Source organism: Anopheles stephensi, chromosome X (genome assembly GCF_013141755.1).
Source record: "Anopheles stephensi strain Indian chromosome X, UCI_ANSTEP_V1.0, whole genome shotgun sequence".
Taxonomy (NCBI): Eukaryota; Metazoa; Arthropoda; class Insecta; order Diptera; family Culicidae; genus Anopheles; species Anopheles stephensi.
The window spans coordinates 18724035-18738796 of NC_050201.1; the positions used below are offsets into that span (position 1 = coordinate 18724035).

The following is a 14762-nucleotide window of genomic DNA, read 5'->3' on the forward strand; positions in this document are numbered from 1 at the left end:
TTCCTTTTCTTCTGAGCTTTTAACCCTTTTGTCACACCATTATGGCATGCCTGTCCTCCACGCGATTGCTCGAGCGAAGCTTATGCGAAAGTGATATCTCGAACAAAATTATTTTATGCAATACCGCCATGCCATTCAAGATGGAAAAAAATTTTTTTTTTGAAAGGCAGTAATTATATCCAGCCCTTTATTCAACAAAAGAAAGTAAGTCAATCTTAACAAATGTCGTAAGATTACTTTATGAATATGTCCGCGAAGTATTAGTTGATACTATCTTTAACACTTTAACCACCCGCTAAAATTAAAAAAAAATAGCGAAATGATGCTAGATAAGAGAATAGTGCTTGGTAAACATCCTATCTTCGTGGTAGAACTTATCAAGTTAATATTTAAGAAATAAGTCTTTTTGTTTGGGGCGGCTCGGTGGCAGAGACGACAGCGGCACCGGTCTTCATACGGTAGGATCAGGGTTCAAATCCCATCCCAACCGTCTCCCCGTACGTAGGGCTGACTACTTTACTATGGGTAAAATCAAGTCACAGAAAGCCAAAAATGGCAGACCGAGACCTTACAAGGTTGTAGTGCCAAGGAAGAAGAAGAAAACGCGCAATCTAGCTTCGCCGTATTTTTTACAACTCAAATGTCAAAATGCTTTATGTGTTTTCCCCAGTTTGATGCGTAACCCTTAATCTTCCCTTATTATTAATTTGAAGAAAAAAAAACATTATTAAACCTTTGGCAGACCTTTGATAAAGAAAATTACAAATAAAAAATATCTACCAACAACAGTTTAATAGTCTTATTGAAAATAAAACTTCAAAAATCCCTCATCTTGAATTAAAACAATAATCTGTTTAGATGTAAAAGTTGTCATGGTTCAAAATTGTAATGAATAATTTTAGAAGATATAAGATTACAAATAGATTACTAAAAGCTAAGCTAAAGTGGTTTAATTGTTAATGTCAGTTGCAGGTTAATTATGGCATCTACAAATTGTATCCATATTCATTAATTCTAAAGGAGAAAAGCGTTAAGAATGGGTAGGATTATTCATATTTTCATTAATTATTTCCTGCCTCTTTATAAATATTGTCAAGACGCATTTTTGTTGTAAAAAAAAGCTTTTATGAATGTTAGCGAAATAATCATAAATGTTCCAGCACCAATTAGGGCCTCAAATTGGTTCTGGTGTTCTCTCAACAAATAATTTACTTCGACATTTGTTCGTAACTATCTACTGCTTCCTAACAGCTCAGGCACGCCCGTACATTTAGCACATGTTGCATCTTAAAGAGGCATTTATTGAGTTGGGTGACCGGTTGTGGTTGTAGCTACCTGTTGTAGTTTTAGGAAGTCCTGAGAATTTAAGTGTTTAAGACTCTTGGTACACGAACCAGTTATGTCTCGTTACAATATCACCTGAAACATCTTAGCCTTCCAGATTCGCAACAATTCTAAAACATTCTTCATTTTCTTTAGCGCATCTTGTATGAATTCAGTTCTATTGGCTAGTTAACTATAGGTTTACATTTTTTGATAAATAACAAAAAATAGTTTAATTAAGTTTATATACTCATAAAATAGATTTTTACTGGAAGAACATGACTATCTGAAACATACATAATTTACAAACATTACTTTATCGTTTATCGTGCCAACGAAATGGCAATACGTAAAGCAAGTTGATTAATAGTAATAATTGCCGAAAGAACCCTCATTATATTCCAACGCATGCTGTAAAAACTAATTGATGTATATTTTTGAAAACAAAAAACATGTTCAACATCGTTGTCGTGTCGTGAATATCGTGTTCAATAGATTATGCCTTCTTTGCGCTTTCATATCCCATTCTCATAACCAGTTGAGATAACGAGAATTTGCTTATCAGTTTTCTACGTGGTTAGATCCGACGGCCGTAACACCGCATACTCATGTAACATGTAATTCTGATATATTTCACACGATGTTCAACCGTTGTTTATTGTTGTTCAATTTTTTTAAACAAAGCAAAAACACACTTAATACGTTTATATCGAGCAACGCACGTCGAAAGACACGCAACCGAAAGATAACCAAGAGAAAAGCAATTTGATACAAAATTGAGAAAAAAAAGGTAGGGAAACAATATTGGTTGCAAGCATAGAGAAACACATACATTCACGCTTTACAACAGCTTAGCAACGCAAGAAGTAATGATTGATAAAAGTTAGAATAAAGCAAGTACATGATATAATAAATGGAATGGAAGAAAAAAAATATTTTAACACCTATACAATACCAATCAACATACAAGTTGACCAACATAGTTGGGTTAAAGTCTGAGTAGATGCAAGAGAAAAAGAGAGAAAAAAAGGAAACAATAGCAAAAACGTTTTTTATTTATGTATAAAAAGTGAAACATCGAGACATCTTGGTATTATAACAGATGTTCTCTGTGAAGCCTATCAATATTTTCTTGGGATTCTGATAAAATAGCTACCATTTTGGACTTTGCCTACCCCTGCCTTGGTCTGCCATAGTGGTACGTCTCGAAACCATGCGATCAATTAGAGTCCACCGATGATAAGTTCGTTTTCCTAAATCGGCCCTAACTTTAAGCGAAGCATAGCGAGACGGTTGAGAGCGTTGCCGGGTGGGATCGTGTACGGGGCGTCGATCGGTTATCACCTAACCGCAACCACCAGTGGAGTAAACGGAACCACTCCACTTCCTGGCCCCATCAGAACACTGTGGTGGTGTTGGTGCTGGTGCCCTGTTGCCGGACACACTCGATGGACCAATTTAATGCTAGCTTAAATACCGCAAAAATCCCACAGTTCTCATGAAGGATGTGTACAGCGTGGAATGAAGAGTAGCAACTAACACTGCTGTACGATAGAGTACAGCCACACCCGTACACACACACCCCCATGCGAATGGACATACGGTACAGCAGATGCTGTGTGCAGGTTTAAAGGCCCACATTCTGCAGAGATTTTCGCCATTTGATTGCTGATCACTGTGTTCGCACAACATACTGGTGGTTGCTTTTGCTGCTCCAGCAAAGCTTACGCGCGATACCTTTTTTGCCTGTTGTTCCAGTTTTCTTTTTATTCTGTGCCCAATAAATAACCTGCGTGTGCGGATAAGGTGTTTGTGTGTGACAAAACATCGAGCCTCTTTCAGTGTTCTATCCCTGTTACGTTTTGGTCTGGGAACGATCTTCCTACACGTGTAAATTCTATCAACCTGAAAAGAACAGGATGGCAAGCAACAACAGCCATCGCAACTGTCCAATGAATGGACATCTGGCAGTGAACGGAAAGCAACAGACCATCCCTGAGGATGATCCGATGGCAAACTTCATCCGTCCCGATCAACCATCTCGGTGTACCTGGGCCCTTGGTACAACGGAGACAAGCCCTCATCATCATGAGCCACTGTAAGTAGACTCATTGCTGTTCGTTATTGAATATTTTTCTTATAATTGTGTAATATTAGACGCCAGTGCAACGTCTGTAGTATATCGGCTTATTATACTGGTGTTTATTGACTTAATTCAATCTTTGACTTGTGGAGGTAGTATAGATTAGATTAGATGGACTTCTGTAAGCTCTGCACGTCATTTTAAATGCTTTGCTATCAACAAATCCGAAAGCAGAAAATCGATAATAGTCGGATACTGGTAAAAACAACTTATGCACAGTTACTAAAGCATTGAATTCACCGGCAATCAGTTTATATCACCATTAACAACACCAACCACCAAAAAAGGAAACGATTATCTTAAGCTGTAGCGTAAACGAGTACAACGAGATTTTGAACAGCGTGAGATGCATTCTTGCACTTCATGCTTGTTTCATCGTTGCATTCATTCTTGTTAAAATTGAGTACATGTTAACTGCCAGCAGCATAAATTCGCAAAAAGTGTCAAACAAATAGCGATGGACATACATAGTGATGGACAAAACATTAGGTGTAAAACTGTAATGCCGATATTCAACGATTTGACATTGTTTTTGGTTTTTTGGGAAAAATATATAAAAGTCTCAGGAATGCGAAGATATGATTACATCAATCAAGATACCGACATTATCGAAATCAAAATCGATTGATGAAATGCAATGCTGTTGTTAGAATAATGTAAGCTGACATTATCTTCCACAATACAAAAGAAATAGTGATTAAAGTATCTGAATCGTCATATATATTTCAAAACGTTTCAACGTTTTCAGTGTTGTTTGCGTTCCCAACTAATCACTGATAACATAGATTATGCTCGGCACCTTGTGAATCACCGAAATTCATTAATTTGAGTCATTTACTTACGTCAACTAGCGTCGTCAGATGCTGAACAAATTGATAGTGTCCAGCCAATTGACTGGGGCCCTTGGCAATACGCAATTAACTGACGGTTGGTTCAAGTTATTAGCAAACGAGTTCAATATTCGCCTGCCTAGGGGTCAGGGATCATGGCAACATCGTTCCATACTACAAACACGTGGTCTAAAGCGCTTCCTCATTGGTCCTTACCGCTTCCTGCCTTTTACATGATTAGAGTCGTTTTTTTAGTCAGGTATTATGACATATTCAGCAGCACGAATAATGGCGGAACTTGTTTAAAAAAAAACTCAGTATTCTTGGGAGCCGAGCGATTGAACGAGCACGTGCTAAATTTGGACGCATCCATCATTACTGCGCTAATCACAGTGTACGTTCGCTCCCCGCAAAGAAGGGTGTGTATTGTTGCCACGACATGGCGATAAACCTACCTACCCATAGCGGCTACTGGTGGTCCTATAATGGCTTGGGCAATCGATGTTTGTTTCCAGCTGGACGCTGGAGCGTAAAATGTTGTTTTTCTGTTCGTGAATCCAAATAGCAAAAAGAAGCAATATATACCCCACAGGGTAATACCTCAACAACAAGCAACGCTGCACTGCTAAAACATAGTTTAATTTTCACTTTAACTGTTATTTACACGTTTTTACATCGCAGTGCACCGAAACCGTCAGTGCTGCCTTCAATTCTGGAAGCTGTCGGAGGAACACCCTTGGTGAAGCTCAATAAAATTCCCCAATCGTTGGGATTGAAATGCAATGTTTGTAAGTATTCCATAAGCATCTTGTTAGCTATCTCATTTACTTTGGCACTTTAACTAAACTTCTGTAATGTCTGGCTACTTATAATACTTGATATGATATTATTCGTAGCAGTATAATCATTCTTACGTGACCGATTTGTTCGTAGTACCAACTCCATCATGTTATAATGAACTTTTCCTGTTACGGTTAAAATTCTAGACGTTAAATGTGAGTTCCTCAATCCGGGTGGATCGGTGAAGGATCGCATTGGGGTGCGGATGGTGTTGGAGGCAGAGCGAAAGGGACTGTTGAAACCGGGCTGCACTATTATTGAACCAACGTCCGGCAATACCGGAATCGGCCTGGCAATGGCTGCTGCCGCCCGAGGCTACCGTTGTTTGATCGTGATGCCCGAAAAGATGTCCAACGAGAAGGTGGATACGTTAAAAGCGCTCGGTGCGGAGGTGATTCGCACACCAACTGAGGCAGCGTTCGACTCCCCCGAAGGCTTAATCGCCGTGTCGCAGCGTCTGCAGCGTTCTATCCCAGACTCGGTCATACTCGACCAGTACCGCAATGCCGGAAATCCATTGGCACATTACGATGGTACCGGTGCAGAGATTGTGGAACAACTGGGTGGACGAGTGGATATGATCGTGATTGGAACGGGTACTGGTGGAACCATGACCGGTATTGGCCGCCGTATCAAGGAATCCTGTCCGAACTGTCAGGTTATCGCTGCTGATCCGGAGGGTTCGATTCTGGCCGAACCGGAAGAACTGAACCAGACAAATGTGAGCTTCTACGAGGTAGAGGGTGTCGGGTACGACTTCCTTCCGACCGTACTCGATCGCAGTGTGGTCGACAGGTGGTATAAGTTTAATGATCGTGTAGCGCTTCCCCTCGCTAGACGGTTGATCCGTGATGAAGGGCTATTGTGCGGAGGAAGCAGCGGAGGCAACCTGTACGTGGCACTTGAGGCGGCCAAGGAATTAAAAGAGGGACAAAACTGTGTTGTCGTACTACCTGATAATATTCGTAACTATCTGACGAAATTCGTATCAGACAACTGGATGGAGGCACGAAACTTCAAAGAGTCTGATAATTGCCATAATCAAAAGTAAGTTGATAGAGCTATCCTAATAGACAGCCCATTACTGGTTTATTTGCTGATATTTTTTCCAGATGGTGGAATGAAAAAGTACAGATATTGCCACTAGAGACTCTCTTAACTGTGCGTGATGATGCGCATATCAGTGACGCAATTGAGACGATGAAGCAAAACAATCGTACCCATCTTCCTGTTGTTGCCGATACTGGGTAAGCACCTGAGCATATCGGCCATCAAAAGATAGTTAGAGCATTTTTGGACGCTTGAAACTTCTCTTTTCTTTCAGCGCCATCAAGGGAGTGGTACACCTTCCAAACCTTTTGAGCAAACTGCTCAATCGCCTGGCAAAACCATCGGACCTCGTTCACCGGGTCATCTTTAAGCAGTTCGTTAAGATTGACCACGAGGAGAACGTCGGCCGTGCTTCACGTATATTAGAAAAAGATAGCTTTGTGCTAGTTACTCGTCAAGAAATTGGTAAGCAATTTTGTTGTTGATCGAATCATAACCTAAATTAACTTTGTCCCTCGTTTTACTTAGGTGCTACACCAACCGAACGGCTCGTAGGAGTTCTTACTCAACGTGAGATGTTAAATTTTGTTGCGGATCGCGCTGTAATTGTTGACAATGAAAATGAAAATTCAGAATAACTTTGTTGCCCTAATAATGCGGTAAATGGGCAAAGCATTCAACTGCAAACAACTAAATTTACAACTAAACCACGAAATAATTAGACTCACATAACGCGTGAAAAATATCAAGACGAAATATTATTGTGGAAATAAAACAAAGGTAAAAGACTCGAGAAGGCCCCCCCTGACAAAATTTGTTAGGCACAGTAGGATTTACGCCTAAATGTATGCAATCCGCAGTACACGTTGCGAAAGCTTCACAATGTGCTTTCAGTAAGGTCAAATATGGTTGAATAAAGTCGAATCAAATATTGCTTATTATTCGATTAAATCCCCCTCCCTCTATCCTGATAATGGTAAAAGACTCGAGAAGGCCCCCCCTAGAATCTTTTGTGTGCAGCACTGTGGCCTGTCATTTTTGTTGTACAGTGGAATTTCTGTATGGTCAAAACCCATTTGATGTAAACATTGTGCATTGTTCCTTAATACTGTTAATAGACAGCGAGTAGAACTTGATACAATACATTTTAACAAGTGGTTTGAGATTATGATATTCTTATGTTTCCTCCTTTGCTGAATATTAATGCAAGGTAACAAGTATTCATCGAATTACTGTTCCGTTACCGTCTGAGAACGCCGAGCATGTTTTAGGCCCGATTGTTCACCCCTAGTGCGACTGAAAACTAGTACGAAGCTCCTGTAACCCAAAATGAATGGTAGGGTTAGCAGAGAGGGGATTTTAATCAAATAATAACAATATTTTATTCGACTTTCTTCAACCAATTTTGACCACACTGAAAGCACACTGAAAGCTCACTGTGAAGCTCTCGCAACGTGTACTGCGGATTGCATACCTTTAGGCGTAAATCCTACAGCGCCTAACAAATTTTGTCAGGGGGGGGCCTTCTCGAGTCTTTTACCGGATCCACATGTTATCTTTCCGGGACAGCGATTAAAACGAGACATTTTACAAGGATTTCCTTCAACATGGGGTGTGGGGCATAGTGAACGTGGATGGAAGGATTCTAAAAATTTCCGACTGTACATAGAAAAAGTGTTTCATCCGTGTTTAGTGAAGAAAGGTGTAACTTTTCCTGTTATTTTATTTGTAGATGGCCATATATCTCATAAGTCAATAGAAGTTGCCGATGTTTGCCAATCACTTTGAATTATTTTAATAGCTTTATATCCCAACACAACCCACATTACCCAACCGGCAGACGTTGCAGTTTTCAAACCACTGAAAGATGCATGGAGAGGTGCATTAGAGCAATGGCGTTTTGAAAATGCAAATCAAAATTTCACCTTTTTTTCGAAATGCTACAAAAAGCTTTGCAACAGGGCGTAAAAACAAATAGCATAAAAAGTGGATTCCGTGCTTGTGGGTTATATCCGTTTACCCCAGAAAACGTAGACTATACCAAATGTTTAAACAAATTGCCTTCCCACTCTAGTCAAAACAGTCATGAATCATCGGTTCAAAATGCTTCCCTTAATATAGAAGATTGCACCTCGGCAATACCTGTGCTCAATACCCCATTACCTGTAGAACGGCAACACGCTCCTAAATTAGATAAAAATGTGCATCAATTCCGTTGGACAAATTATGTCACGCATTAGACATGATTGGGGAAGAAACATTAAATAGGATTACCATAAAAGACATAACAAAACTGTCCCGCCTGGAAAGATGCATTAAATATTTTTACACGGAGTGCATCAAGCCATATGTATCGATAGAGTCCGAAATCAAAGATAATGGTTCAAATATATTAAATCCAGAAAATGTAACTCATTTTGAAATAGAATCATCTGAATCACAGAATCATTCACCAGATAATTTCATTACCTGTTCAATCGAAGAAGATTTTCCATGCGAACCAGTATCCAACTATCAAAACTTCCAATGCTTCGTAAGTGAAGATCTTATAATCGAACCCGTTGATGCAGATTGTCCCACCGAAGTAAGCACCCAACAAAACAGTCAACATTTAATAACAGAACACATCATCATCGATCCAAGTGAGCAGTAAAATCAGTACAACCTTTCAAATGAAGATTAAAGCATCGAGCGCCTGGAAGAAGAATATATTGCCGAACCTGATCTGGAAGAAAATGACGATACTAATAAGGAAAATGTGCAATTTACAAAAGTATTTGATTTACCATGTACACCTCATCGAAGCCAGAAACACCGAAACTACAAATCACGTTTCTACCCTGTTTTGACTGCCGGAGAACGATTGCAAGAAATGAATTTCAAAGAGGAGGAAAAAAATCGGCAGCAGGAAGAACGGAAACGAAAGGCTGTGGAACGTCAAGAAGCCAAAGAACTTCGTGAAACGGAACAAAAAGCTAAAAAAGAGGCCCGATTGAAGAAAAAACTCGAAAGTGATAAGAAAAAACTGTGCAATAAGCGTCTTAAATTACTTTAGTCAAGTGCAATAAATGTTATTATGTTCCTTATAAAATTTTTGGTTTTTATAAATTGGTAGTTGGAATGCTTTGTAATTTTACAGATAGGAGAGTGCCATCAATTCTACATGCGTTTTAGGCGCTCCAAAACATATTTTGTCGACTTGTTTGTTAAAATAGGTCAATGATTCATTTTGATATTAAATATTAACTTTTGAATTATTTTTTTATCTTGATCAAGTTTGATTTATCACATTTCGTCAGCCAATGAGGTTGACGAAAACGTGACCAATTTTTCATATCCATTAAGCTGTGAGTTTTGATGAATGACATACACTGACAGCACTCTGTCAAAATCTGCCAGCATTGACGACGAAATCAATCAACATAAAATTAATTATTTAACTACTTTCTATCAACAATTTTGGCAAAGTAAGAGTAGAAAATTGTTTAAAATATTTTTCTTTAACTAATTACACCTTTTCGAGTGTTATAAGAACACAGCCTGCCCAAAATAGGAGCATTCTGCCCAAAATAGGAGCAAAACCAATGTTTGCATTTTTGCTAATATTTATTAAAAACTGATTTAAATCAATAAATCATGTATGCTGAAACATACTTTGATAGTTTTACAACCAAAATAATACTACCTTCAATCAAAATTATTGAGTTTAATAATTGTATTTGTATTTTCTTATGATCAGCTGCAATAACGTGCCCAAAACTGGTACAGTTACCCTATATCCCTAAGTGTTAATTTTACAATACCTGACTTAACGAAACTTATCGTTTGCGTGTCATACGGCATACACGATGTGAAGTTTGCCAGCTACTTGATGTGTATACTGCGATGGCGTAGTTGACTGCTTTCTAGACGTTCTTAACGCTTTCCTCGTGTTGTTCGTTGTGGAAATGCTACTGCTGTTGCGATTATATCGGATTGTTCAGTTCAGTTTGGTTTCACTTAGTGCACTTAGTTTCACACTTTCTCGTGCACTATTCTGATTGGTATTCGTTTCGGTATTTATGTGTCCCTGCATGTGTAATTTTGTTGCTTTTTATTCACTTATGATTTTATTTTTAGCACTTTATTGGTGATTTTTCGGGATATTTTGCACTTACTTCTTTTTTTTTTTTGAGGTGAGTTTTTCACAGTAGTTTCCGAGCTGTATGACGGAACTAATTTGTATTGGTGTCACTGCACATTACTGCATCTCACTTTACGACGAGTTTCTGCATCTATGCCGAATTCTTTAGTGTTTGTGAGCTTAGTGTATATGTAATGTGCATAATAGTGTTTATGACGGATTTGCAATCGCGATTGTTGCGATATCTTTTACACATACTTTCGTCCGTTTTTCGCACTATGGTATTTTTGTTTTCGAAGTATAAATTTTACCATAGTGTTTACATACTTTGTCCTACGGGATTTTTGTAACCTGCAGTCTTTCGTTATGCTTACTTCAGTGTTTTGTTCGTATTCCTTTGCTTTGGCTCTGTGTCACGGTCGCCATGTAGTAAACTCGTCATCATGTAGTGCCATTCCTGAGACTTAGACGGGATGTATTTGCACTCTAGTATAAACTCACTTTATTTGCCACTTTTCTTATACTTAAACAGTGTGGTTGGCTTGAACCTATTTGGACGGCGCGGCAAGATTGAACTTTGTTATTTTATTTTATTTTTAACTGATACAAAAACTGATCTCTAGCTCTGCGCGTGCTCCTTTTATATGAAATAATTACATTGCGCTTATGAGCACATTTAGCTTATCCGCTCCGTTATGCATGATTACGATTAATTAACCTGCTCCATTTCCTGCATTATGCGTACGCGACTTTTTGCGTACATTAGGTAATATCGTCCTTCCATGTGTAATATCCTACTGCGCAATTGGATGAACTCTATTAAATTTTCCCTATTTAACCAGTTGGTTCGGATTAGAACATATTGCACTTTTATGTCTAATATTCGTGTGCATCTAATTACAGTAATTTATGTTCTGATAATGTTTTATCTAAAATTTTATGCTTGTAAAAACTATTTCTTTTGAGTGTGTTGGTGAATACGATCACCCACATAACCTCCCACATAACCTCCTTACGACCACAAAGTCTGATATAAGTCGGTAGGTTTTAGCTTGTACTGACTATCCGACTTTGTGGTCTTAAAGGAAAATTGGTTCCGAGACGTGCTATTTTATCTCATGTCGGTAAAAAAAAATTATGGGAGAAAAATAAATTGTTGAAATATTTCTGAAATGACTGGAAATGTTTCCCTTTTAACTGATTTGTGAATGATTTCATCAGCTTTGAGATTTTTTTCAAAATTCGTTCAGTTGCTTGCCATTTTGATTCATCGAAGAATGCTTTGACAAATTTTGCTTCGTCAATTGACAATTGTAGGCGTGCATTGGTGCATATTGCGTGGTGTAGGTTTTGTTGTTGAAAAAGAATGGCATTTTGTATAGAAGCAAAAGGCAATTAGCAGCACTCGGAGAACAGTGCGATTCTGTCGGAGTGTCAACCTTTGACCACACTGTTCATGGGAAGTTTTAGTCCTTCTTCTATTTGTCCTCTAGGATTAGATGAAATTGTGATTCATGTGCTGATATTCTCATTAATTTTTAGATGTGGTTGAATCTGCCATCGACGATACATCTGCCATCGACGTAGAAGACCATATCGCTTCTTCTTCTAGTTCTAGTCGGTGAAAATTACCATGAAATGTAGGTAATGTTTTTTATTCTTTCGACGGTGTCTTGCCCGCGCAACGAGTGTAAGAAGGAGAAAAAGCATAGCTTCGATGTGTTCGATGGTTGTGTCAAAAAACTTATCGAAAGTCAACGAATAAAAGTCAAAAAAAATTTGAACGAATAATTTAAATTGTTGATTTATTTCATTTAAAAAGTGGTTGGTTGAAACGTTTCAAAACTCCGCTGAAAATTTTCAGGACCGTGAATGAAACATTTCACATTTATGGATTGTTTGTTATAATTATGGCACGCTTTTTTTTCATCCACGAAGTCTGTTAATTACTGCTGTAAGTGTACATATAAGTCTACATATACGACTCCGTATATAGGTCGTAGTAAGGTCGGATATCGCTTTTTGGTTATGTGGGCTCCTTACGACCACAAAGTCTGATATAAGTCGGTAGGTTTTAGCTTGTACTGACTATCCGACTTTGTGGTCTTAAAGGTCTTAAATTGGTTCCGAGACGTGCTATTTTATCTCATGTCGGTAAAAAAAAATTATGGGAGGAAAATAAATTGTTGAAATATTTCTGAAATTACTGGAAATGTTTCACCTTTTAACTGATTTGTGAATGATTTCATCAGCTTTGAGATTTTTTTCAAAATTCGTTCAGTTGCTTGCCATTTTGATTCATCGAAGAATGCTTTGACAAATTTTGCTTCGTCAATTGACAATTGTAGGCGTGCATTGGTGCATATTGCGTGGTGTAGGTTTTGTTGTTGAAAAAGAATGGCATTTTGTATAGAAGCAAAAGGCAATTAGCAGCACTCGGAGAACAGTGCGATTCTGTCGGAGTGTCAACCTTTGACCACACTGTTCATGGGAAGTTTTAGTCTTTCTTCTATTTGTCCTCTAGGATTAGATGAAATTGTGATTCATGTGCTGATATTCTCATTAATTTTTAGATGTGGTTGAATCTGCTATCGACGATACATCTGCCATCGACGTAGAAGACCATATCGCTTCTTCTTCTAGTTCTAGTCGGTGAAAATTACCATGAAATGTAGGTATTGTTTTTTATTCTTTCGACGGTGTCTTGCCCGCGCAACGAGTGTAAGAAGGAGAAAAAGCATAGCTTCGATGTGTTCGATTGTTGTGTCAAAAAACTTATCGAAAGTCAACGAATAAAAGTCAAAAAAAATTTGAACGAATAATTTAAATTGTTGATTTATTTCATTTAAAAAGTGGTTGGTTGAAACGTTTCAAAACTCCGCTGAAAATTGTCAGGACCGTGAATGAAACATTTCACATTTATGGTTTGTTTGTTATAATTATGGCACGCTTTTTTTCATCCACGAAGTCTGTTAATTACTGCTGTAAGTGTACATATAAGTCTACATATACGACTCCGTATATAGGTCGTAGTAAGGTCGGATATCGCTTTTTGGTTAAGTGGGCACGCTACTTTTCATGCTATTTCATTACCCAACTGACATTTTATAGCAGGCTTATAGCGGTTTTCGAGTTCTTTTATCTAAATCTCTTACCTTTATCTTGCCTTAGCGAGCAGCAGATTTAGGTAATTATAACAGTTCGAACGCGTGGTTTCACGTAGTTTTTTCTTCCATTTTCTTCGGATCCAAGCTGTCATAGGCCAGAGGCGCTATGGCAGCGCAAATCAAAACAAAGCAAACAATAAAACTCAGATTAGATTGTGATATGAATTAATGATTTTTTATTTATTTCACAAACCCGTTCATGTTTCTCACTCTCCGTTGTACTCCTCGTGTTCGCCAATGTTCCTTTAGGGGAAAAAACAAGACGGTGAGTTGAGAAATGGTGCTCTTGGTCGTACATGAGATGCTGAACCATACCTCAACTCTCGCCGAAAACATGTTTCGGGAAGCGGCAAACACGAATCGATCGTCACAAAGGCAAACTCCAGACTACCGTAGCTCACCTACACGCAAATACACGAACAATCATAACACCATCTGCATTCAAACACCGGGTCATGCGCTTCGGCTTGTCCGTGCGCGTGCGGCATCCTCCCTCCATCACATTCAGAACACGACTGTCGCTCAGCGTGCTCAGGGCAGAGCGAATAAAGAAAGAGAGAAGCAAAAATTTGCAGGGGTGTTCACACGGTTTTATAATGCGCGCTGCATGCCAGTACCAAAACGGCGCGCGAGGAACAGTTCGAGCGCCCCTGCACACGTGTGTTCGCTCTCTCGCACTCAGGGGCTCTCAAGCGGAAGATCATGGTACGAGCAGTGCACGGCACATTGCGGAAAGCGAGAAAATGTTTGAGCGCCACTGCACGCGAGAGCGAACGGATGTGTGCTGTGCTGCTCGTTCCAACGGCAAACTGGTATGGTGCTGAGCTGCTCTAAGAGCTTAACGAGCATTCGCGCATGAAGCGAGCAGTTATGGCGAAGATCGCGCAATTTTTTTAAATTTAAGTGTTTTTGTATTACAAATGTCAGTTGGGCATCGAATCAGCTGGTTATATGTGTTGTTTATTATTCTCGATGCAATAACATTATTTTATGATTTGTTTTCTTCTATTCTGCTGGTCAATATCGTTCGGAAAGCTTATATAAAGTGACGAAATCAGGATATTGTAGTGTGTCAGTGCTATCTGAGGTGATTCTGTTTTATATTTATTACTGTTTGTGGTGGTAACGATTCAGCACCTCTATGAACAGCGTAGCTTTGACTGTATCGGCGTCACAGGCGGTGCCGGCTTGCATCCCCGAACTATTGGTTGATCCGAGATATAGGACCGTTACACTTTTATGCCGATCTGCAAGCAAAAAACAATTCCAGATTTTGCTGCAAAGGA

The 14762-nt window shown here is 38.9% G+C and overlaps 1 protein-coding gene across 1 annotated transcript; it reads left to right on the forward strand.

Moving 5' to 3' along the window:
• The first annotated feature begins 2731 nt into the window (after window positions 1–2731).
• On the forward strand, window positions 2732–7137 carry LOC118512568 (cystathionine beta-synthase-like protein). Its single transcript, XM_036057167.1, has 6 exons — window positions 2732–3421; window positions 4978–5084; window positions 5283–6183; window positions 6249–6383; window positions 6461–6651; window positions 6715–7137. The coding sequence occupies exons 1-6, from the start codon at window positions 3243–3245 to the stop codon at window positions 6822–6824; spliced, it is 1623 nt and encodes a 540-aa protein (XP_035913060.1). The 5' UTR covers window positions 2732–3242; the 3' UTR covers window positions 6825–7137.
• The last annotated feature ends 7625 nt before the right edge of the window (window positions 7138–14762 follow it).